The sequence below is a fragment of the Centruroides vittatus genome, unplaced genomic scaffold (assembly GCF_030686945.1).
Source record: "Centruroides vittatus isolate TY-2023 unplaced genomic scaffold, ASM3068694v2 scaffold_1014, whole genome shotgun sequence".
Taxonomy (NCBI): Eukaryota; Metazoa; Arthropoda; class Arachnida; order Scorpiones; family Buthidae; genus Centruroides; species Centruroides vittatus.
Genome location: NW_027122665.1, coordinates 540919 through 567848, shown reverse-complemented (window position 1 = coordinate 567848; position 26930 = coordinate 540919). Strand labels below are relative to the sequence as shown.

Here is a 26930-nt window from a genome sequence, read left to right as displayed (position 1 = left end):
ATACAGAGGAAAGTTAGAAATTAACTAATGAATATCGAATGAAATTTTGACGAAAACGAGTTTTATTCTCCAAATTTAACGTAATTAATGTGATTGAAATTATTATTACACTTAAAAGCCTTAAAATATCACAGAGATATTCTGTATACATTACATAGAATGTATTATGAATTCAAAAAAATATGTTATTAAAGTATCCGAGGAGTTTCTGTTCCTAGATATTGATCTGTATTTATGAGGTGAAAGTAAATTGCTTCCTTTACAGACACTCACGAATCAAGAATATTTTTATTTGTTTTAAAATGCATTCTTTTCTTCTATTCGTAAGCCCCTTGCGGCTAAATCTACTTATCTCACTTGTTAACAGGTGGGATACGGTTGCCTTCGACCCGCCATTAAAATGAGAAATTTCTGGAATGGCACGTGGTTTCCTGGAATGTATTTTCCGGAAATCTTTTTCGACTCGGGGTAGGGCACGAAGTTACAATTGGCGAAAATATAGAAAATAGTATTGTCTTTCTCACAATACAACAATTCTTTGGCAATCCGTTAATTCAGCCGGAGCGTATAATTCTAATATTATTTAACATATTTGTTTTTACAACAACAAAAGAGTCGTAAACAATACGTCAGGACTTATTACATTAGCAAGCAAACATCTAAAACACTTATTAAGCTTTGGTTATCGCAAAACGCTATAATTTAAATACTACAATTATTACGAACTTTAGCTCTTTCTTCAGTTTAAATATTGTTACACATGAAACCAATGAACTTTATAAAAATCCAGCAACGAGTTGCATTAACTACATTTAAAACTTTTACCATTTAACAATAAGCCATTAACCTCTTCATTATAGAGAACCAATCGAACGACCGAGTACGTGTGGTCAGTGCAGTTCGTGGGGTTACTACGGTATAAGCGAATTTGAAACGGTAATAATCTATAAGCTGAAAAACTTGCGCATGGAGCGACTAAAATGGTGATACTGAGGTATATTCTGCACGTTCGTGCAAGTATTAAAGTTCAATACACTACTCGAAATGGGGAAGGTCAACATGTATGATCCTTCGAAAGAAGTAGTTAGGGTTCGGTGAAGTACGAGAAGTAAAATATCCACAAAGCTCTTTGACAACAACACCCCTTTTATATAACCCCCCGTGTGACGTAATATATCGTCGAGATGTTTACAGCGCAATTGTAAAGTTGTCGACACGGTTTTTTAAATATTTGATTGTTAATAGTTTTATCATTTTATCGTTTTGTAATATGTTTCTTCGGTTGTTCAGTTGCGGCAACGCGACACTTGGCGATCTGCCTAGGGGGATGCCTTCCGGGAAATCTTTTTAAGGGTAACTGGCCCCTATTCGGGCTTTACAGAGGTGGGAAAAACCCGGAAAACTCCGCGTGACCAGCTCGTCTTGGCGAATCCACGACCCAACTCCCGGTGTTTTCGGGGAACGGAACCGCTCGGCCACCGGTAGCCCGACTCTTGTAATAAATTCTTTAGGACAATTTTTTTTCCTTATATTTGACAGATGCTCACTTAACTGACCAGGTCTATAAACACCGTTGTCGAAGTGCATTTTAAAAGATACATAAAACATTAATTGTTTCCCGTGTGTGACAACCCTTTCATTGTAATAATATTCTACGTATGCGTAATAAAATATATTTGTTTTTAAAAATCTTTTAGTACTTTTCATTATTATAAAATGGGAGAAAGCTGTTTCGAAGTTTGACAAAAAATAAAATAAAATAAATGCTAATAATTAGTAAAACCTTTATTAAGCCGGAGCCCATTCGAGATACGACGAACAACACCACTATATCTGCCCACCCGTCGACCTTTAACCACTAAAATTTAACAGCATTAATTCACCTAATACACAGACCTCGCTGCCAAATTTCACAAATTTTGAACAGGACCTTTTATGCTTTAAAGTGAATGAACAAAATCGTTCTCTCCTACTCACACATACACGAATTTTTTGCATGTAGCGACGTTACGAGGTTCCATGACACGAAAAATATAAAAAAAAAATTTGGCGGGTCATATTTTGACCATTCGGCATACTTTCACTCTTATATACAATAGATCCTGAAAAGTGAAAGTGCTGAAGTAAACTTAATTCTTTTAGATCACACTCGGTAAATTTTACTTTCTATTTTTTGTCATAGAATCGAGTTTGTTTCTCATTTCCCGGTATTTTGCTTGTCCCGGGATACGATTAATTATTTTCAAGATATACAAAATATCACGAAATCAAGTGATATGATTATTTTTAATTTTTTAAAGTAATTTAAAACGTTCCGCAACCTCCAAAATCATATTAATAATGCCGTGTAAGATATACATTAAAAATTTCCTATGAATTACGTATACATTTTCACATATGGAAAAAAGTTTGCTAGAAACTGCATACAACAAAATGCTTTGAATTGAGTTGAAAATTTGAAAAAAAATTGAACTTTGATCAAACTTCTAACTTAAAAGGTACAGTAGAGCGTCGATAAGTGGAACGTCGGTAAGTGGAATGGCCGGAAAGTGGAACGATTTTCAGTCGGACTGTGTCGTGCTGAATCGAATGTTTTTGATACTAAATTTACTTCTAAAGTATAATTTTCATGTTTTTTATATTCTTTAATATATTTATTTTGTTTGTACAAAATGCAGAAATAATTTTTAACGATACGATAGCCTCGATGATTATTATAAAAATTTTCGTTAGGCTTAAAATCGACGAAAATTCAACAGGAAGCGACACGCAACGGAGAAAAATTCAACAGGAAGCGACACGCAACGGAGAAAAATTCAACAGGAAGCGATACGTAACGGAGAAAAATTTGAACATCGGACAGGTTAATGTATTTTTTCGTACAAAGTCGGAAACTGGAACAAATCATTAACTGGAAGGACCCCAGTTCCCAATTGGTTCCACTTATCGACGCTCTACTGTAATTTTCGTTTTTTAAATAAAACATAATACGAAATATTATTGTAAATTTTTATAAGATTTTAAAAAGCAAAGATGGTCAATTCTCCAATCACACGATGTAGTTCTAATGAAAAATCTTGCTACCAAGAATTCCCTTGCCGATTCAATCGATGTGGGTGGAATCGTTTTTAATGCATTTAAGAGAAGACGGATGTTGTGTTTTTTCAGATTGTGTTACTGCTCTCTAGTATTCTCGATCTGTCTACCTCGGCTGCTTGAATAGAAACATCGAGCTTATAGCCCGATAATTCGGCAGTCCGTTTGTCTTTAATAATCCGGTTTATGAGGAAAACTTCATACTCGCAGACTCCGTAGTCGTTTGTATCCTGGCCCAATTTGCACAACTTGGCGTTACGCTGTTATAAAAGCTACCGGGCATGGTTAAAAATTAAGACAGCGTAAGCGCAATTATTACAGTTTCCGACAAATAAAGAATTTTCAGAGTCCTGCCACACACAAGCGGAAAAATGAAAAAAAAAACTAATAAGTAGGTTTAAAATTAATGAATACAAATGTATTCTGACAGTATATGATTTAATTGTACTTTCTATTTGCAAAATGTTTTCAACCTTAACACAAAATAAGAATAAAGTGAACTTTTAAGAAATTTGCGGGATTTCCGGGGTTAATATTTATATTTCACGATTTTAGACTTTAAATCGATTAGACAGTTTGTGTTCATTTTTAAACATTTTTGGAAGCTTTCGTAAAAAGAAAGAAAAAATAGTCAAAATATATATAGTTAAGCCTGTACATAAATTACTAATATGGGATGCCTTCGAGATTCCCGAGAACTCGGGACGAAAAGGGATTGATGAGAATTATACACGTTTAATTATGGACATGTTAGCGTTAAGATAGGATTGATTAAAGAGTTACAATAATGGAGATTTTGGATTTAGTGTTTATCCGTGTTAAGCTCGTATCTTTTTTTTCGTATTAGGCAAATCACTGTAGTTTTCGTTAAAAACGGAGATACGATATAGGTTATTCACATTATTTATTATATTGGTAATTAGAAAATGTTTTCGTTCGTGTAATGGCAAAAAATTGATCTAATTATTCAAAATTACATTTTCTCTGATCAGAAACTTTGAATCTTATAAACAAAATGTAACTTTTGTTTGTTGCGGTGTTGTACTATTTATAAACGAGTTTGTTTGGAAATTTGTAGTAGAATTTCGAGTTCTCCATAAAATTATCATTCATTTTGGGTTTATTTACATACTCTTTTATGGTCCTGTTACATCTAATTTTATAGAAAAGTTCCCGAAATTCAATTCGTTTCCGCAAATGACGAGAAAAATTCATTATAGCAATTGAATATGTGACGTCGCTGCTTAAAGACAGAAAACATCATAACGTATTTAGATTTACGTTTAGGTATTTTCCGGTATATTTTACTGTATATACCGTAAATATATACCAGGGGTGCCCAACCCGCGGCTCAATAAATGCGTAAACAAAACCGACAAATTTTTGAAATTTTATTTTTATTTATTCATTTTAACGGCATAAACTCAAAAAAGAAGTTTCGCAAAGCCGTAACCCTTTATAAATATTTTATATTTGAGTGGAAAGGAAATGTTTTCAAATACTTGGAAATGTGCGAATGAGGAAAGAATACTAAATAAAGCTAGAGTCGTAACTCAAAGGATTATAGACCCAATTCGGTGAAAGGAGAGAAAGGCCAAAAGATAAAAAGTAGTGAGAAAGGTTAAATAGATCTTCCGTTATGCAAATATTGACCCTTAATTTTCCAACCTTTTTCATTTCATCTTTTGTTTTTTCTCTCCTTTCCCCGCATTTGGGCCTATAATCTTTTGAGTTCCAACTCCAGCTTTATTTAGTATTCCTTCCAGCGTTGCAAAATTTGGCTATCTTTTTTTTAGTTTGGCGTAAAAACAATATCATTTGGCGCATTGGATACTTCCTGGGTTACATATTATTTATAAATATATTAGTTAATAGACGGCCGGATGGCCTGAGCGGTAAAGGTAGCAGCCTACCGCTCTGGGGGACCCGGGATCGAATCCGAACGGGTCGAATAATCCCCAGGAATTTTTCGGGGGGTGATCCGTTCGGATATGTCGGGCCCCGTCCCTCACCACCCGGTCGCCCCATTGTGGGCCTGGCCGAACCCATAATGGGCCTACTAAAAGAGGCCCTCTTAGTGCCCACAGGGCGGAAAGAGTTTTAAAAACATATATAAAAATATATTAGTTGAATAAAAATGCACTTTAAAATGGTGTTTCGTCGTTTTTTATTAATTAGAGACCCAAATAAAACAAATATTTGTTTTTTTCAAATAAATTTTTGTTTGTCTCCTTTAAAATAAATGAATTTATCTACAGTATTTCTAAGTAAAAATTGAAAGTGTCTGTAGAAGTAATTTTCTAAAATATCCTTTTTCGTGATAAAGTTTTAATACTTATTACTATAATCTAGACATGTTAATCCTTAAATATACAAGTATATTTAAGGATTGGGCCACAAGTATACTCCACGACTTCTAATGTGGCCCAGAGAAACAAAAACGTTGGACACTCCTGATCTATACCGAGATTTATGATGTGTTCCATCTTGATGCGTCACGAATATTGATATTGCACGATGATTGCCTTTGTACGACGTTTTGCTATGTTAATACTTCTTTTGTTAAGGTACATTGTCTTTTTCTCACCATACTGAATATTTTTTCTTTTTACCATACAGCATTGCATAGCCTCTCCTGCATTACTGTTCGTCAAAACCATCATAAACCTTACCATTTTACAAAGTCGACCTTTTACCATTGTTTGATTGTATAATGTCTTAAAAAATTTTTTTCAGTTCCAACCAAGGTAATTTTTCCCAGCATAAGCCAAAAAAATTGCATATTGCTAGAAAGGAGGGATTTTCTGTTTCCTCACTCGGCATTATAATTCCTTTTGCACTTTGAAATAAATGTTAAAGGTCTATTTCTAAGAGTTCGCATTTTTTGACTCCCCGAGAACAAATAATATATTTTGAGAGCCAAATAACACGTGTCCGGCATTATTAAATTATTTCGTTTCTTATTTTAAAACCATCTTGTATAGTAAAAATCATTGTTTTTATATATATAGTTTTTCAGAAAAACTGATTTTGTTTTAAACTATAATAAAAATCGGCTTTTTTAAAGATTTAATTAATTTCTTACTGCCAAGAAATAAATAAACTTTAAAAATCCATCAATCAGTTGCATAATTTTCCTGCTTTAATGAGATTTTATTTAAAAAATAACTTGTATATCATTAATAATAATAAATAAAATTGCGCGTGGCGCCATCTGTTAGGAAATTTTGTTATAAAACCTTTTTATTATTTATTATGAAATGGCAAAGAAGGTATAATGTTATGGTTACAGGAAAGTATTTGAAAATGTTGTAAATGGCAATAACTGATGAAATCTTCATTAAGTTCTACCCACTATGTCTCCCCTCGACCTTTAACCAACAAAATTTAATCGAAAATCCAAATCTAGCAAGAGGCCAATATTCGTCTTTTAATTTGTAATTTTTATTATTTACGTAATGTAATAAATTATGGAACAGTTAAACGAACAGTAGAACACTTTTATATGAAATTAATTAATTTTTATACTTTATCTTCGTGTCTTATTTCGTAATGGCGAATTACCCAATGGGGCGCATTAGGCGCCTCTTCGTCCTGAAGGCCTCACAAATGATATAGCAAAGGTATGCCTTGAAACTTTAGTGAACGTGTAAAAACTTTATTTTCTCATAATTCATTCCAAATCGGTGTAAAGTTTAATGTAAAAATATTTATTTAAACTTTAAAACGGTTAATCTTAAATACATACATATACATATATATATAAACCCGATTAATATAAAAATATATATTTCTTCTATTAAAAATTTCTCTACGAAACAAACTTTTACAATTAAGATCGTGGCAAGTCTGTAAAATGTACATGCAAGGATTCTGGCGGTTTGCAAATTTCTTTCGGCCTTTTCGGCAGCAAAATTCTCGAAAATATAACCTATCTTCGAGAAAATTTGTAGTGCATTGTAAATAGAACAAACAGAAGAAACGTTTTTTTATCGCAGATAGGTTATATCCGGGCAAAAATTTTTGGAGGAAATAAGACATTGTGTAACAATAGACGACGAGGCACAAATGATTATGCCAAACAGGGTTTAAACAAAATGGCTGCGTTCAGCGGAATGAACAGTTCCGGAACTGCTCGGTCTGTTTTGGAACAAGTTTGGTGTTTTGACGTCACATTTAGTAGCGAATTTCATTTTACACTACATTCGGGCAAAGATGGCTGCGCTCACGTAGCACGTGAAGCATATATTGTTTACTTGTATGAAGTAATGAATTACAGTATTAATGCATTTAAAAAATAATCATCATCAACCGAAAACAGAAATATGCAAAATAAAACTTAAAATGAATACAGTTTTATATAACTTTAATATAAATATAATTATATTCGCTCAGTTGAAACTGTTGAGTCTACTGAACGCAGCCATTTTGTAACAAGGTAGGAGTTGGAAAAAATGGCCGAAGACTGGAACAGATGGAAAGTTGTAACGCCTGTCTGAAACAGTTATTATACTGAATCGCTAATTGTGACGTAAACAAATGACTTTTCTTTATTGAATCCATTCATATTTATAAAATTCGTTAGTTTTATAACGTATAGCCGCTTGTTTTCCCGTAGATATCGAGTTAACACCCGGCATTTTGGTTACTGGTGCGAAGACACGAAAATCGATTGGACAATTTGAAATTCTTTTGAAAACACCGCAATCGTCCCGTCTTTGAGACGGTCTGTAAATTTCCGTAAAATAATAGCGTAAAGATTAATTAACGATTATTCTATTGTTTGGCAGTTTGTGGATGGATTTAGCAGAAAATATTCTATTTAAAGACATTCCCGTGTATTTAATACAGAAAAAGTGGCTGGTGTCTCGTGCTTTTAAAGACCAAATTAGGATACCGATTGCTTTCTTGTGTTTAGTGCCAGAAGGTTCAAAAGAATGAGAAAACCGCTTGGCCAATGCCGTATTGTCTGTAGATTTTTTCCGAAGTTTTGGAAGATTTACACGAAATTCCAAATTTATACAAGTCTGATTAGTCAGTGGCAAGAAAATTCAAATTTTTACATGGTTAAGTACAGAAAAACTAGAAAAATTAAGATATTTTCGTGTTAATTGATAAGATCCGGTCCAAACGATTAAAATACTCTCCGATAAATAAATTATTTTTAAAAAAATTTAAATATTGGGTGAATTTTTGTGGGTATCAGACGTTAACCAGTCGCGACCCGATTAGATTATTAATTAATTGTGTTTTTTTCAGCTGATAAACACGCGGAGTGAGCAATTGTGATTCACAGTTCGGCCGTGGAACCTCTCCACGACATCTGTCCGAAACTGGTTCCGTAGGTTAAACCAGAACCGAAATAGTCGGACGGAGGTAAGGCCCCGGAATTGGAGGGAGGGGAATGGTACTGTCCTTGCAAGTAGTGATTTAACTCCTCTTGCGTGTCGAAGATCATGACCATAAAAGGAGATCCGGGAACGTGCTCCCCGGACCACTTCACTTCGATCCTGTAATCTCCCGGTTCGGTCGGATCGTATTTACATAAAATGGTTCGGTCCTTCTGACTTTCTCGCTGCATTTCCACCCTGAAAGCACCTAAAATGAAAATTCCCGAGATATTAATTGCCGTAAGCGAGACCTCGCATTAGCATGTTATTATTATAGTACACCTAAACAGAATGGCAATTTTTTTATACACGTGCTCTTCATCGATTACTATTTTTTATGTACTAAGACGTCTCTCTCTAGTGTTCTGATGGGTTTTTGGAATATTAAGGAGTATAAAATTAAAGTATTACCTTTTGGACCCCTAATACGGACCGTTAGTTGTCCGGCTCCTGCACCTCGAGTGTCGCATATGAATCGACTTTGATATATGGCTAGAACTCCGGGTTCGATTCCGGGTCCGTAAACTCTTACTTTAGAAGCGTCTGGAGCACCAGCAATTCGCAGAGTGAATGGACTTCCTGAATAGAAAAAAAATTGTAAGATATACAGATGTTAAGAAATAAAATTCCATGATTATATTTAAATATTAGAACAAATCTTAATGGTGGTGCAGATGTTTTTCCTTTTGCTTTCCTGGCTTGTCATTTATATAACACGGGAAAGTATTGTAATCGTGTCAAATTTGACCCTCTGGTTTTCTGCATAGAGTGGCTGTGACCATGGTTACAGCGCTCTTGATGGCAATGACGGGTACTATCGATCGCCATTTTATTTTGACTCAAAATATCCATTTTATTTTAAGTCAAAATATCCAATAAGTGAGTACCACGTTTGGGGGCAGGATTGTTACTTTAGAATATATTTTTCTCATCTAAATCTGGATTGTTGCGTTTGTTCCTAGATTTGACATTTAGGTAATTAGATAAGTGATATAAAGCTAGATTTTTTTCATCTCGAATCTAGCTATTTTGTAGATCGTATTAAATTATTATAAAGAAGGTCAGATCAGAGTTTAAATTGGTATGTGTAGTACTTAACCCTCAATATACCAATATTTTCATAATCTGAGTACGTGCCAAGTCTTGAAGGTCTTTATGCTCAGCCATATAACTGTTTGTTATGGTGGGCTCAGGTCAATCTGATCCATATCTTATTCAGTACGTTGTTGATATTTTCGGGCAGTGTTTTTTTTTCTTTTGCAGAATATAAGTATTGTTGTTATGTTTTTATTATAGTTATAGTTTGTTTATGAACATTTCGGTTTCAATTCAAAAATATTTACGATGAAAAACTACATTTTGACCTTTGTCACGTTATGGATCCACATTGTTGAAGTTAAAATCCTTCTAAAAGGTAATAAGTAGCTAATAATTGTGGGAAATGGAAAAAGTGTTGCATTTTCTCATCAAAAATAGACAAAGAAAACATGCCAATAAGTAAAAGACTCATGTAGAAATGCACAATTAGGATGTGTACAAATTGTGCACTATATGCATCATTCTGGATAACAAAAGTACATTAACACAAACAAACCTTTTGTTCATTATGTTGTAGATGACCTTAGACACCGGCAAATAATTGTGTGTGTGTGTGTGTGTGTGTGTAGACATCTTAAATATCTGAGGACCAGGGCTGTGTTCAGTAACACAGAATACCTAAGTTAGAATTCTGAGTGGCTTAGTGGGCAGAGCTAAGAATAGATAAAAGAAGCTGACTGAACTAGCTAGAATTCTAGTGGTGGGAGGAATCAAGAGGTAGTTAGAAATGAATTGAACATTCCAGCTTAACTAGACTTAGAATTCTGTGTTACTGAACACAGCCCAGGTCAAGATTAAGAAAGGAACTTTGGCACAGTAGTTTGTGTATAAGGGGCTATTAAATTTTGGTGGGTAAAAAGGTTGACAGGATGGGGAGATAGAGGATGGTCACGTGCAGGGCCACCCCTAGCTTTTGTGGACCCGGGGCAAATCTGAAATTGCGGGGCCCTTTCTAAATATAAACTAAGTATTAGAAAAAAAAAAGAAAATTTACATTTTAATTATAAAACATTATTATGCTGCATCCTCCTAAGTGTGGAGCCCAAAGCGGTTGCCCCAGTTGCCTGGCCCTAGGGGCGGCTCTGGCCACGTGTTATATCTAGAGTGGGTTCGAAGGTAAATTAATAAAGATTTTACTCGTTGTTGGTATTTAATTTTTTTTTTTTAAATAAAATTTATCTCTATTTTAAAAATTAAGCCTTTGCCATTTTATAATATTTAATAATATAAAAAATTTTTATAACACAATTCCGTAACAGATGGCGCAACACATAATTTTATTTATTGCGATTAATAAAATAAAAGTTATTTTTTAATAAAAGCCAACAAGCTCGAATATACTACATAGAGTGGCTGTAGCGAGGTCATGTTTAAAGAAAATTGAATACACATCTGCCATTTTCCTTTTAGTCAATGGGGCATACCATTTGTGTTGTGTAAAGGCAACAAGCTGGAATATTCTAACTCATGTAAAAGTGTACAAAGGAAAATAAGAGTTTTAACCCTTAAGTAAGATGGTGAGAATAAAAATAAACCTCTCTAGTTTTTTTAATTTTGAAAGTAAATAACAAGATATGTCTTGTTATTTACTTTCAAACGTTTCTAAACAAGACAAAATATTCTGTAGCGATAAGTTAAATGCATTTCTAAACATTCTTAATTTTACTTTCCCAGCTGTTATGCTTTCTTTTTCTTTTTTCTTTTCTTTTCTGTACATTTTTGGGTTCAGGTCTCAAAATGTAAAGATTTGCAAAAAACTCTGAGGGTCAAATTTGACACAACTCTAATACTTTCTCTTGTTATGTATACATAACAAGGGAAAGTATTTGGAACTGGAACAGTGGCGTGTTATCCTATGGACAAAAAAAGCAATTGCCTGGGGCCCCAAATCAATCTTCAATAAGAAAATATTTCCCTGAAGAAAAATGTCTGGATCCCCTAAACATCAGGGTAAAGTCAATACTATACAGTACATGGTAGCCCCTAATTCAAATTTACCTGGACCCCCAATGAAGTTATAATGTCCTACTGGCTGAGAAAGTAAAAACAAAGAGTCATGTTGGTGGGTGCAAGTACCTAAACATATTCAAATAAAAATTTGAATTAAAACAGTTAAAACAAAATATTTTTTCCTGCAAGTCTGAGTCAAAAACGTGGGCACGCATTGTACATGGCAGAATAGATATGTATCAAGGCATATTCCAATATTGTCCATAAGATCAAAAGCATGTTTCGCACACTGCTATTAAAATTGTTACCAAACATCATTAGATATCGAATAAGACTTATTCTCGGTTCACCTATATTAACACACAAAACATTTTACCTGAAACGTGTTCTCCGCCATATTTTACTGTAAGTATGTGACGACCACCTTCTTGAGGTTTAAGATATAATGTAAAAGTGCCGTCACGATGATCGTAAAGCTCACAATAGGCAACTTTGTGTGGACCCATACAATGCGCTGTCAATTCACCTAATGGGAAATATAAACATTAAAGTTGGTTGAATTTTATTTCATGATAAATTTATATAAAAATAGTAGAATATATCAAAAACTATTTATCTACGTCAGTGATTCTTAACCTTCTTGATAATTGGAGACAACTTAGACACTGCTTAAGTAAACCTGGAGCTTATTAATAAACTGGCAATCTTGTGTCCATTTATAAGGGAATATGATAAATATTCTCATATTCACTTTTCAGAAATTTTCACTTTTTAGTGGTTCTTTTCAGTTTCCAGAAATATACAACACTTAATGCATTCATGGTAAGAGTTTCCATGCAAAAGCAACATTACAATGAAAAATGAATACCGCGTTTGACTCTAACTATTAGTGGCATTGTCTCTGAGATAATTCACAATTTTACCATTTATCATTTCTTAATGTTATCAAAAATGATAAAATTGGGAGAAAAGTTTCCATAACCAAAGCATGTTAATGAAGTACGTAATGAATGTGGTGTGAAGGTAATATACTTTGGCTAGGTTTAAGTGGCAAGCAACTAAGTAAGCAAGCCAATGACATACTTCATTTCATATAAAACAGACTCTGGCTTGCTTACCTAGCTGCCTGTCACTTAGAAGTGTCCTTTATGCCCATCACAATATCGGCACATACATGTAGTGAGGTTTCTTGCTAGAAAAATAAAATTTTTCTTACTAGCTATCAATACTTTTTATGCTATCTGCATTATGGCATACCAGCATGTTCCAGCTGAAAGACAGCTTTGCTCGTCACCATCTATCAACCTGCTGTCACCCAAGTTGGCTTATCAGAACAAATTATTCCAAGGTTAAGAACCACTTAGCTATATACAAAATTATAAGCATGTACCTGGTCCGGCCCTTCTCGTATCTATAAATGCTTTAATTTCTTTTCCGACGGTTCCTCCACGTAATCCTTCTCCGGAACAGCCAACTTTGCTGGCATCACAATTAGCAACTACTGTTACTTTCAGAGGGCATCCTTTAACTTGTCTTTCTGACCACATTACATTAAGTAAATATGCTCCTGAAATTTTATTTGGTAAATGTAAAACATTTTTAAATATAATGAGATAAATTATTACATAAACATCTCTGTTAAATCATCTGTTCAGTTTTAATTCTACATATTTCTGCATTTCTACTCAAATTTTATGTATATTTTTACTGAAAAGTAGCATTTTCAAATTACAAAAAATAGTTTTACGTAGAATTTTCTTATTAAAATTTCATATTCATTGTATTGAAAATATAAATAAATGAAGAGAATGGATTTAAATTAATTACCAGGTATAGAAGGTGTATAGAATGCTTTATAAACATTATTTCCTAGTGATGTTAATCTGATAGGAATGTCTGCTTTCACTCCACTTAAACTAACTTCTGGAGATCCTAAAAAAAACATTCATTCATTCATTTTATTTTTCCTTCGATCGTGCAAAGAATAAAATAATAATAATCTGATCAAATGTCTTGAAACAAATCAAAATTTACAAATTTAAGACATTCAATCAGAACATTAGTTTTTTTAATGCTATATTCTTGTTGTATTGAGGAAAGTCATCCTCATTTCTTTATGATCTTTATTTATTTATTCATACACGCATAAGTAAAGTTAAAATTGTTTAATTAAACAGCAATCAAGCGATATACAGGAAACAACATGATGCCATTCCGAAAGCATTTTCTGCTTTTTGTTATATTTGAATATATTAATTCATATTATATAATATAATATTAATCTTTATTACAGTATATTTTAGCTTTCAATTTAGTATTAGCTTGAAAATATTTTCCCTAAATGTTTTACAATATATATAATACAAAAGTATAAAAAATACTGACCTGGTCCCGCTTCCGATCCATCTATAATAAACTCGGCTTCGTCTGCAACTCTTGCACCTGTTAATCCGTGGCCACGTAATACGACTCTGGTGTGATCTAATGTTAATCCGGATTCTCCGGCAAAGGCCAAAAATGGTGACTTTGGAAGTGGGAGATCAGAATAGTAAATGTAGATGTAATATTCACCTAAAAATAAAGATTTTTGAATCTTTTAAATGATTGAGAGCTAAAGTAATTAAATACAATTAAACTAGATTATACAGTTTTATCATATTTATTAAATAAGGTTCCTATAAAATAAAAATGCTTAAAATAATAATTTCTTTTTGTTGGAATTATTTATCCATAATTAACAAAGATATTCTGTATTACAGGTACTCATAATAATAGAATAACATCAAAATACTGCGTTTTATGTGATAAGATGCAGTAATGCATCACAGACCAAATTACTGCATATAAGATGCACCCCATTTCAGTGAAGAATATTTGAAAATAAAGTATTTAGTGTATTTAAAAGCTATCCCATGCCTTTGGCTCTTGGCTCCCAAATTATTTTTACTGTATTCTGGTTTAAAAAAGTCAATATTTACTTTTATTTATTGGGGAAAAAAGAGGAGTTCAAAAGTAGTCATTTGCAATTAAAAGTTTGTCATTAAAATATTCTACACAAATACATGCAAAAGCTGCTGCTTAGTGTAGCAAATAATATGTTTAGTTAAACATAACATTTCTATTCAAGAGTTGGACAAGGTTGTAGTTATCTTTAGCCTAATGAAAACTGCTTGGGAAATTTATTAACTTATAGGAGATTGCAATTTCACATATGAGCCATTCAAAGTAAAGTCAATTTTCATCTAAATTGAGAAATGTAGACCTAAAGTTAAGTACTAACTTAAAAATTACCGCGGATTTATTGCTAAGTGCTTCGTAGTGGGTGAGTAATGCAAATATTCCTATTTCTTTACCATAAATTCGTAAATACTGCTGTCGGGAACTGAAACTCAAAAGCAATGTAGTCTTTTGGAAAAACTCTTACACTACTTTTGCTTTCAACAGTCCATATAAGACACAAGGTTTTTGTTTTGTTAAGAAAAGTTGCATCTTATGTTATGTAGACAAATCAAGAATCATTTTTTTTTAATTTTCTGCACTTTAGAATCATTAGTTTAATGAAAAAAATGATGTTTTGATGAAATAAGGTAATGTAACATAAGTGAGATGACTACTGGGAGGGCTTTTTTATTAGACACATGAACTCCACGTTGGTTGGGTGCAAACTCATAACCAACTATCTTATCTACTTGATTACCAACAGGCAATAAAAATGATTATTATTAAAAGCTATTTTTCTCAGTTTTATACAAATACACAATTATAAATACCTTCTTCTAGTGGAGTAAAGCACAGATGATAACGATGACTGCCTATTTGTTCGACATGAGAATCTATTATTCCAGTGGGACTTCTAATTTCAGTTTTTAGTTTACCTAATAAAATAAAAACAAAAATTAATTTTTTACAATATCTTAGAATTTCACCTTTATTTGAATTAATTATTTTTAACTCTATCTAACTCTATCAAGACTAAAGCGACAGAACTGTTACAATGTAGTACTTATCCAGTCAGAAAGAAAGGTGCAGATTTCATCACAAAGATGGCCAAACCCAACAGAAAGATAATGGAAAGAGAACTAAAAGAGATTTGCAAGAATCTGACTGACCACAGAAATAAGCTGGAGCAAAGAACTGAAGAATTTTGTTCAGAAGGGAAAGGTTGGACATTATGGGTGGACACCAAATAATTCTGCAGAAAAGAAAAGACAGAATAAGCAGAAGAAAGATTGCCAGATGATCTTGGAAGGCAAATACATAACTATAACGAATGCTGATTTATAACAACAGTGTGAAGAAATTGAGAGATACAAGATCAGGTGTGAGTTTCAGAATTATCTGTAACTAGTAGTTGGCAGAAAAGCCAGAGATGTTTGTTATGCCAATACACATAAAACAGAATTGGACTAGTCAACTTCAAAAAATCCAAAGCATGATTCATTTAAAATCTTAATGGCATACTTTGAGATTCAGAACTCATAAAGAAAAGATGACCTGTATATCAGAATAGATAATAGAAACCAATTTAAGATATTTAAGAATTAAAACTTGTTTTACTCCATTAAGGTTACTCTAAACTTTTACTAAAAACCATAGCATTTACTGAGGAAGATCAAAACAAAGATAAAGTGGAAACACTGAAAGTATTCTTTCAAACATTCATATTCATTTCTATTTTGAATTGTCGAACATTAAAAATATTTCACCTGGTCCAGCATCTCCTACATCAAAAGGAATTCTTTTTTCCTCTCCAATACTCAGAGCGATTCGATGTTGCTCGTCCATTAGACTTTCCCAACCTCCAATTATTCGAACTTTTTGTGGACTAACTATTCTCGGATGGAACGGACTTCCTATAAGATATATACACAAAAATGATCTTATCGTATTGTCTTAAAATAATTTCTAAATCTAGTTGTGTATAGTGCTATAGCTATAAGATGGCTAAGCACCTCGTAGTAGCTGCCATCTCAATACAGAAGTGCTCATATGCAGTACGTATTAATTAATATGTATAGGGTCTAAATTTTCAATTTTATTAATCAAATATTCAGTCTATTGATCTAGTAAATTTAATAGATTTTTAAATTTTCAAAATATTTATTTTAATCACAATATGTTTAAAGAAATCAATATTTTGGTTTTTAAGGTAAGTTCATTTACTTAATTACTGTTTACACAAATAGCTATAAAAATCCAATTTTTTAAATTACAGCACAAACTATATTAAATATAAAGAATACCATTGACTAAGATTAAAACTGTAAAACATTAAAAACAATTAAATTAATATAATTACCGGCTACTTCTCTGCCATTCCATAAAATTCTAATGTCAAATACACCAACTTCTTGTGGGATATAAGTAACAATATAAATGCCTTCTTCCTCTTCTTCGATTTCACAATCGACTTCACTCTGAGGACCTAAATAAGGAATATTATAATTCATTAATTTTAATTAATTAATTGAAAATTTTTGAAACATTGATAGTTACCATCAATATGGACCTCTGGTCTACCCCAAAGTCCCTTTCCGTTTAGTTTGAAAGATGCCGGTATGCCACACTGAGCCACTGTTAGACCCGCTCCTTCAATTTTAGGATTGCCTTCTTCTTGAGCTATGAAAGTTATTGGACTACCTGGAAATGATTTAGTTTTTTATAAAATTATGTATTTCGCTCAAGAATTCAATTACTGATTTTAAAATACTATCCTTTAGAGAGTATGTAATGATTTTTCCTAACATCCTATGAAGACTTTTAAAATCACAAATGATTATTATTAATTATAAGATAATGTCATTACCTGGAACTTCAATTCCACCATAAGTAATTGCAATTTTATATTTTCCGGGAACAGTGGGTGTAAATTCTATTAGTTCGCCTTCACCGTCATCGGTACCTTTCACTTCTATCGGAAGATGTCTGCCCAGTGGACTAGTCACGGTCACGTCTAACTCGGCGAAGCCCGCGTCCTTTCGATTTACTATTAAAATATTAAATTATTTAATAACACTAAACTATAGATAAATGAAAAGTTTTCAAAAATTTCCATCTTACATGTAAAGGATATTTTCTCGTGAACAGAAAATGTTGTCGTCTTCACTTTCTGCATGGTGACGGAGTTTGCATCGAACACTTGACATATATAAGGAGAACCGGATATACTTTTTCCACAATAAAAAATTTCGACTTTATGACTTCCTAAATAATTAATACAAAAATAAAACCATCAAATCAATACTCGCAGATATTAGTACAATGTTATTTATACTAATCATTGATTGTCGAATGCCATTTGAAGTTAATATTAATAAAATAACTTCTTAACACTTAACAAGCAGAGTGATGACTGAAATGAATGCTTCTAGCACTTTAGTCACTGAAGATAATTGTAATATTCAACTACTCAAAACTGGGTATACTTTAATAAACAAAGTGTATGGAACCAATCTCCAACACAATTGTACAGAAAGCAAACATTTTCGACCATGTTAAACAGATATTGTCGAGCTAACTGACCTTCACAGTTCTTACGCAGCTGTTAAAACAAGGGGATTCCATCCACGTGTTAAGTGGGGTGAGATAAGAGAGAGAGGAGGGAAGGAGAGAAGGTTGTAAAATTTAAATTTGTAGATCGAGTTCCATGCAGGGGGGAAGGAATCAATACATCATGAATGTTCATAGCAGCATTTTTTCTTGCAACATTTATCTTACAACCCTCTCTCCTTCTCTCTTTCTCTCTCTTATGTCACCCCTCTTAACAAGTGGGTAGCAATCCCCTCGTTTTAACAGCTGTATAAGAACTGTGAAGGTCAGTTAGACTGAAGACTGCCCATTAATTAAACATGGTCAAAAACGTTTGCTTTTTGTAAAATTGTGCTAGATTGGTTTCATTTGCTTTGTTTATAATTATTAATACAAATTAATCACAATCTACATTGACATATTATTATAAGTGAAATTTTTATTGAACTTCAATTAAATACTTGTAAAAATGATGGTACTTGTCGGTTATCCTCCCACTTTCTAATCTCGTGTATCTGTCGCATTGCTTACAAAACAATATAGTTTAAACGGATGACCAAACGAAATAATATCTTTGATTTTGGCGAAATTTAATTATTAAATTTTATTTGTTTCAATAACGTTAAAACAAAATAGCTTTTTAACTTTATGTTTTTAAAGAAATTATGCATTAATCTGCAAATTATTCTTTGAGAAGTTGTGTTGAGGGGACATTTTGTGGAGAATGGATTATCCATTCAATATTTGGAATTTACTTTTATCCAAAGATGACAATGATCATGTCTTGCAGTAATGTAATACATTACATTACATGATTAAACTGTTAGGAAATTGTTTACTTTAATTAATTTTCTGAATTATTTTTGATTATTCACAAATAATTATTTTTATATGTGTATAAACCGATTTCTTAACCAAAAGACCGATAAAGATTTCAATAAAACAATCTAAGTTAAATAATTTAATTAGTATTTTTAATATTAATCAAAAGCAGTTTAATATTTGAAGCTTACCTGTGTGTTGCGGTGCCCATTCTACTAAAAGACTACCATCTTTTTGCTGATAACATTTTACCGGTAATGGGGAACCATTTGGACCTATACATATAATGGATATAAATAAATTCATCAAAATTGACCAAAATACAACAGTATTGAATATTTTCTAACCTGATACTAAAATATCGAAATCTTTCGCTTCTCCGTAACCGCCAGTTTCGACGAGAAATGATGTGTTTTCGCCGTACGCTACAGACTTTAATCCGATTCCGTGTGCAATAATCGAATGGCCGGGGTCTCTAATGTCGACGATCTGAGGACAACCTATACACGTTGCAATTTGTACAAAAAAATAAAAAATTTTTAGTAAAATATTTTAAATTCAACATGCATTAATAATGAAAATATAACCACTTTTCAGCTTACAACAGATTTCCTGTGAATTCTAATACAGTAAAATCTATCTAATGCAATGGTACCACAAGCCAGAATTCTGCTTTAACAGGTTTCTGTTTTATAGAATGGTACATTTGGTTAAAGTAGGAAAATAAAATTTGAAAATAATTTTAAATTGGAGGAGAGGCATTTCTAAATATAATGAGCAAAAATTATTGTTATTTTGCAATTTTTAATTTAAAATATATGCTCTGTATCTCAAATTATTAGTGTCTTGCCCCTACACACCATACTTTTCCTGACAACAAAAGAGTCATGCCGGTCATCTACGTCAGTGTTCCGCAACCGGTGTGCCATTGCAAGGTGAAAGGTGTGACGTGAACTTTTACATATTCTTTTAATTTCAAGTTTCATTTATGTATTTTTATCACAGTTGCTGTGTTTCTTATGCTTGTATTTTCTTTTCTGCACATCACTGATGAAATAAGATGATGTTTGTTTATTCTTTATTACAAGCTATGCAATTTTATGTATTCTAAGAAATTAAATGTGAAATAAATTTGCTTACAGGTGTTGATGTTTGTTTAATACTAATACTAATACTAATAATAATAGGTTAATGGCATTATGTAATTCTATTAATAGTATCGTATCATACGTTTTTGAGGGGATTGACATTTTGGTGTGCCGTGTTGAGTCATGTCGAGTCATGGTTGCGCCACAAGTAGAAAAGGGTTGCGGAACACTGATCTACGTAACTCCATTCTGGGGAACATTTTTGAATTGAAGTTATGTGATTCCTGGTCTATACTGGAAGTTCGTATATAGTTATTCGAGTTTCCGTTTAAGTTATATTATAAGTTATTCCCATCTCCATGCTTTCCATATATGGTCTAGACTTTCATCTATCTAACATTGTTCTTGAGATTAAAGAAGGACAGACAGTCAGATGGATGACAGTGGGAATTTATAGGTCTGCAGCCCAATTTAAGTACTTTTACCTCATATATTTCAAAGACACGTTAAAAACATTGGAATGTATATATGATGCACAGAGAAAAAATGTGTGTAAAATCCAAAACCCTTGAAATATATTTCAATTATCATTAAGAATTAAGCTTCTTTTACATGAAAAAATTTTGTTTTACTTAATTACTGGTTATGCTATGCAATTAAAGAAAAAATTTTCTGTTTTACATTAGACAGGTTTCCAACTTTCATAGTGTTTTACATAGAATATCATTGTTACAAAATTTATTTTCTTTTTTACACAGAATTCTGTCTTATAGAGGGTCTACTTTAAACAGGTTTTACTCTACAATATTTTCAAATGGAATTTCGGTCTTTGCCAATTACCAGAATTATTTATTTCAATATTACTCTACTTTAATATTTCATGATCTTTGTCCCTTTTAATAGATGATTTTATCTATCTTTTTCCCTTAATTTAATAACTGAAATTTAAACAAAGACAGCTTTTTAATCAGCTCCATAAAACTAATACAAGAAGATCGCATATTCATCTTTCACAACAAAAATATGAGGGTCATTCTAAAAGAAAAGAACGTTTTAATCTGATGAGCTGTGCAGTTCTCCTACCACCCCCCACCGCCACGTCACGGACCTTCTCATTTTTTCATGCCAGTCTGACGCTAATAGCAAGTGGGAACGATCGCTTACTGTTTATGTTGTGACAAAATTAAAGATCCTGCCAAGTGTGAGGTTCATAGTGTAATAAGCTTTTTGAATGCGAAAAAGTCTGTCCTATTGAAATTTACAGACAGATAACCGAGGTTTACGGTTATGTGATGAATGAAGCTTTAGTTCGAAAATGGTGCATCATGTTTAATGGCAGGAAAATGAATATTCGTGATGAAGAACGCTCGGGCCGACCTTCAGTTGTGACTGACGAACTCAAATCCAGGATTAAGGAAAAAATTCAACAGGAGAGATGTTTCACTAAGGATGGACTCAGTTCGTTCTTTCCTGAAATTTCAAGAACAGTTCTTTATGGCATTGTTAGTGGTGATTTGGGCTACAGAAAAGTGTGTGCCAGGTGGGTTCCTTAACTTTTGACAGATGAACACAAATAAAACTGGATGGGAACTGCACTGACTTTTCTCAGTCGGTACAACAAGGATGGTGAGGAGTTTTTGAACCACATTGTTACTGGTGATGAGACCTGAATTTCGCATAAAACTCCAGAAATAAAGCACCAGTCAATGGAATAGCATTATTCTGGATTTCCAACAAGACCAAAAAAAGCCAAACAAATTCTGAGCACCCCAGACAGGCTACAGTGTTTTGGGATAAAAAGGACATCCTACTCGTCGACTACATGTCTAGAGAGGAGACAATAAATGCAGCAGCCTATTGTCCAGAGGCATTGTGCTTCTTCAGTATAATGCATGTTTGCATGCTGCTGCATTGACAAAGAACTTGCTTCTGTAGTTTAAGTGGAACATCCTCATTATAGACTGGACTTAGCTTTATGTGATTACCATCTTTTCCCAAAATTGAAGGATTTTTGGCCAGGAGTCACTACGGAAGTGACAACGAACTGAAAGAGGACGTTAATGACTGGTTCAAGAACTTGGCAGTAACTGAGTGTGCAGAAGGCATAGAAAAGCTGGTGATATGCTATGACAAATTGTATGGCGACTACATAGAAAAATAGCTAAGGTATCATGTGTGTTGTAAAATAAGTTTTGTTTCATTATCTTAAATAAAAATATCTAGAGAAACAAACGTTCTTTACTTTTAGAATGACCTTCATAATTCCATTAATATTAAAGTATATCATTTGTGATTTTCAGTTTTTGGGTAAACCAAATAATTTAAATTTGTTAAATTATTAAATTAGTGGCACAAATTATAAAGATTAAAAAAAGAAAATCTTACCTGGTGCTTGATGACCATTGTAATAAACATTTATTTTATGAGGCACGTCAGATTTCGGAGTGTAAAGTACCTGATACACTCCGGAATTTAATTCTTGTAAAGAATGTTTTACTTCGTGATTACCGGCCATGATCGAGACCATAAGATTTCCCCGTCCGGCTCGAGAGGTGTCGACTATATTAAACAAATGCCATATTTTAGTTTCATCAGCATTATAATTTAGATGAGAAAATATATGCCAAGTCATAATACCTTTGAACGTCTGCTCTCTTCCTATGACGCCGTCTTCTATGTCCATTACTTTGACGCGACTCGGATCGCAAACTTCAACCAAGAATGGTTTTCCGAATATGGGAGAACCGGAATGAAGCACTTCGATTTTGTACATCCCCACTTCGCGGCAATTATATTCAACGTGATGGGTCATCTGATCAGTCTTAACCAGCGTAACAGGTACAGGAACGCCCATTGGCCCTGAATATGTATTAAATTTGAAAAACAGAAAAATTTCAGTTTAGGAAATAAGCCGGCAGTTGTTCGGCAATACACAGTATATTAGTAAATTAGGACAATATATCTAATAAATTAATTAAATATAAATTTTATTACATTGTTTAAAACTTAAATAATTACCTAAAACTTTGACATTTATGTCACCCTCCAATCCATTCGTATCGATTTCAAAACTGTTCACCGAACCAACGAGTCCCTGTCTCAATCCTTCTCCGTTAATGGTAATGGAAGTTTTTGTCATTTTGCTGCTACCACTTAACGTTCCATTCGACGAGTCTCGGATATCGATTTTAAATGGACTTCCTGCAATAAAACAAATTGAAATTCATAAAAATTTTTAGGATTTTTAAATATTATAAATATTAATTTTTTTAATCTAATTATATATCAATAAATTAAATAAAATATAATTAATTATTTAAACATAATCTTTTTGTTTACAGATACTTGTGGGTGCACAGGGTGGCCAAGAAAAGGTGTTACAAAATAAAGGGCTCTCCTCAGTTTACTGGGCATTCTAGTCTTGCTATTTTTGTTTGCAGTACACTATACAGGTTAAAATACGAAAATGTTCGTCATTTCTCAAAAATGTCTTCAAAACAGTGTCCCTTGGCATGAAGTGGTGACTATTTATAGTTTCAAAATGTTATGCTTTGGATCTAGGGCAAAATGTCAGACATTTATGTAAGGAAATTTGCTTGTTTGCGGAGAATGGTACACATTCACATTGAGTCACCATTGTGTTTTCCTGGCTACAGGACACATTTTAGGACTTATCATCACTTCAGGCACAGAGAGGTTTATTGATTGCACTATGATATTTTTCTGTGAAGTTATTTGGAGAGCATCTTTCAGACTGGCCCAGATACCAGCATGGGTCTCATTACAAATAAAATCCAGACCATTGAGAGAAACACGATGGAGTGTATTCTCGGCAAATTCCAGTCCTGCCTCTATAATATGGTTTATGGAGATGAACCAATTTTGAAAATCTGCTTTGTTAATTTCACTTATTACTTGAGGTTCTCTGAAAATTTCAGTAATAACAAAGTTGAGTTATTTTAACACATTTCTTTGCCTACTCTGTATATACATCCACATGCACAGAAGCACGTCTATACTAAACTCTGTTAATGAACATAAAATTTCAAGTGTCTGAGAACAATAATTTAGGGCCTTCTGATAAACTAGACTGAAAAAATTATAAATTTTAAGCTTACACATGTCTGTCTATCTGACAGTAATTAATTATAATAGTAAAAGAAAGTTTGATACATTAAGTGAGATTTTATAAGTATATTTTAACTCGTATGTTTTAGAGCATAACTTTTTTGGAAAAATTCAAAAAATATTTTTAAAAATATCTTCGCAAATATCGGGCTGCAATTTGAAAAAATTTTAGACCTATAATTCCCACTGTCGTCTGTTTGTCTGTCCTTCCTTAATCTTAAAAACAAAGATGAAAGCCGAGACGAGATAAGGAAGGATTAGGGGCAGGAGGCTCCAGTTAACTATATATGAACATCCAGTGAAACCGAAAATAATGTTATTTCAATTTAAAAATTTTCTCCCAAAAGGAGTAGATAGATGACCAGCACGACTCTATTGCTGACAGGAAAAGTATGTTGTACAGGGAAAAGGCACTATTAATTTGAGATTGAGAGCATATATTTTAAATAAAATAAATTAAAACTATGATTTAATTAAAAATTGAAGCCCACCAGTGGCCGAGCGGTTTTCGTACCCCGAACACTGGGAGTTTGGTCATGGTCCATGCCTTGCTTGGACAGGCTGGCTACCTGGAGTTTTCAGGGTTTTCTCCATGTCTGTAATGCCTAAATAGGGGGCCAGTTTCCCTTAAAAGACCTCCCAGAAAGCATCCCCCTAGGCAGATTGCCATACTTAACAAACAAACAAACAACAAACATTAAAAATTGCAGCCTGGCATTGAGATGATGTCACAATAAATAACTTCTTGTTACTTTTATGTTTCATTTAATTATATCAGAATCTAATACAACTCTTTGGGTCTAAAAAAAACAATTAATTTTCACATCTAATTTTCTTGTTCTTTTCCTTTATCAATCACTATAGACAACTGTTAACATCTTTACAATTTTTCTCAAGTCATCAACAGTGGAGGCTCAACTGTCTAATGTGGGAATGCTGAGTAACAACACTACTACTTTGCATAATAAACTATATATAATAATTTATTTTAATTAAATTATAATTTAAAAAAACAAAAATTTCAAATCATATTTTTTTAAACATTTACAGGTCACAGAATACTTAGCACCTTTGCTCTGATCCAGGGATTAGTTCCTGCCATGTGCTATCCTGCAACAGAACTATTAAAAATGCAGTGCCGTCTCAAGTGGCATTGTATTATGAGACACAAATGACCGTTCTCCGAGCGGGAGATGGCACTGTACTATTTAACAGTGCTGTTGCAGGAAGGAAAACTATGTTTCTGTCCACTTTTAGAATCTATTAATAACAGAGAGTTTTGAATCAAAAAGTTTGATATCAAGATATTTACATCTTTAAGAATTACTTGTGTTGCGACGTTGTCAATTGAAACTGCAGTTTAATTATTTTAGATCCATTTACCTGGAACATCTTCTTCGTTAAAAGTAATATTTATATAATGGGACATTTTTTCTTGAGGAACGAACGTCACATCGTAAAGACCTCTGCTTTTCATGGATACTTCGGCTCTTACTGATGATTTTCTTGTTGTAACCACTAATTCGAGTGTTCCTTCTCCTGCATGCGAGGCATCCACTAAACAGAAATAATAATCATTGTACATTTAATTCACTCGTCAATCACATTACGAGTGAATTAAAATTTAAGAATTTTGTAAACACAATAACAGATCATATAGCTGAAAGTCATAATTAATTTTAATTATAAAATAAAATTTTAAACAACTTTGACTTTAATTCTTGTGTCACTGTCTTTGAGGAATTAAAATCATTTGTATCAATGTTATAACACTAAATATTTCAATTGTAAATAAGGGGCCATCCATAAATTACATAAGGACGCTTTCGGTCATTCTAGACCCCCACCCACCCCTGTGTAAGAAACCGTAATATTTTCTTTGATCCCCGCTCCCCTTTCCTATCTTACATAATATTTAGGCATGATTAAAAAAAAATTTTAACAAAAAAAATTTTTTATGAAACCCTAAAAACCTTAGGTCCAAAATATATAATTATTAATTAGTTAATTAATATGTACTATTATTTATAAAGACTTTATGTGAACAAATTTAAAAATATAAAAATTTAATGAATTCGAATGAACAATTTATTTTAAGAACTTTATTTTTTAATTATCAACAATCTTTTCGTTATTATCATTAATCAACGTCGTAATATTCATTTTTATATTAATTTTAATTTTCACAAAAGAACGCGAAAAACTTTGACAGATCGACTAGCTACTACACGTGTAAATAGAAACGTCATATAAAACAAAACAAGAGAAAGAAACTACCACACTGTCCTTCTCCCATGATAAAAAATGTGTAGAGCGTGAGTCTGCTAGCGTTATTATTCTATCAGTCACACGAGATGGCATTGGTACAACAAGCGTTCTTAATAGAAACTGACAAATTGAAGCCAAATTCAAAACTCCACCACTCAACGAGATCAAAAAATAAAAATAAGAATATTACGCAAGACGAGATCTATCACCCCCTACGCCTGAATAAGAAATCATAAGAAATCCTTGACCCCCACCCACCCCAAAATACCTTACGTAATTTATGGACGGCCCCTAATTGGTGAAATAACAATAAAATATTTAGTTTCGTAACATTGATATAAATGATTTTAATTCCTTGAAGATAGAAACGTAAGAACTAAGATCAAGTTAAACATTTTATCTTATAATTAAAATTAACCTTGCTTATAATCTTTCAAATAAAATAATACAAAGCAGGTTCAATATAAAATCAGATAAGTGTCATTAAAAGTCAGGAAGGTGAGCAATAATGTAGTAATTTTGACACACAAAACTCCCAATTCTATTGATGTGCAACAACATA

General features: G+C 32.7%; 1 protein-coding gene across 1 annotated transcript in view; it reads right to left on the bottom strand.

Annotated features, from left to right (window-relative positions):
- Positions 1–6785: 6785 nt before the first annotated feature.
- Positions 6786–26930, bottom strand: part of jbug (filamin-type immunoglobulin domains fbug) — an 86008-nt gene continuing 65863 nt past the window's right edge. The window contains 18 exon segments of the mRNA XM_067283595.1: positions 6786–8694; positions 8898–9065; positions 11911–12060; positions 12925–13101; positions 13362–13466; positions 13920–14105; positions 15305–15409; positions 16241–16387; positions 16834–16959; positions 17031–17174; positions 17341–17520; positions 17595–17738; positions 19076–19159; positions 19232–19384; positions 22358–22531; positions 22610–22831; positions 22991–23173; positions 25484–25657. Coding sequence (XP_067139696.1) covers positions 8387–8694; positions 8898–9065; positions 11911–12060; positions 12925–13101; positions 13362–13466; positions 13920–14105; positions 15305–15409; positions 16241–16387; positions 16834–16959; positions 17031–17174; positions 17341–17520; positions 17595–17738; positions 19076–19159; positions 19232–19384; positions 22358–22531; positions 22610–22831; positions 22991–23173; positions 25484–25657 — 2930 coding nt within the window. The 3' untranslated portion in view covers positions 6786–8386.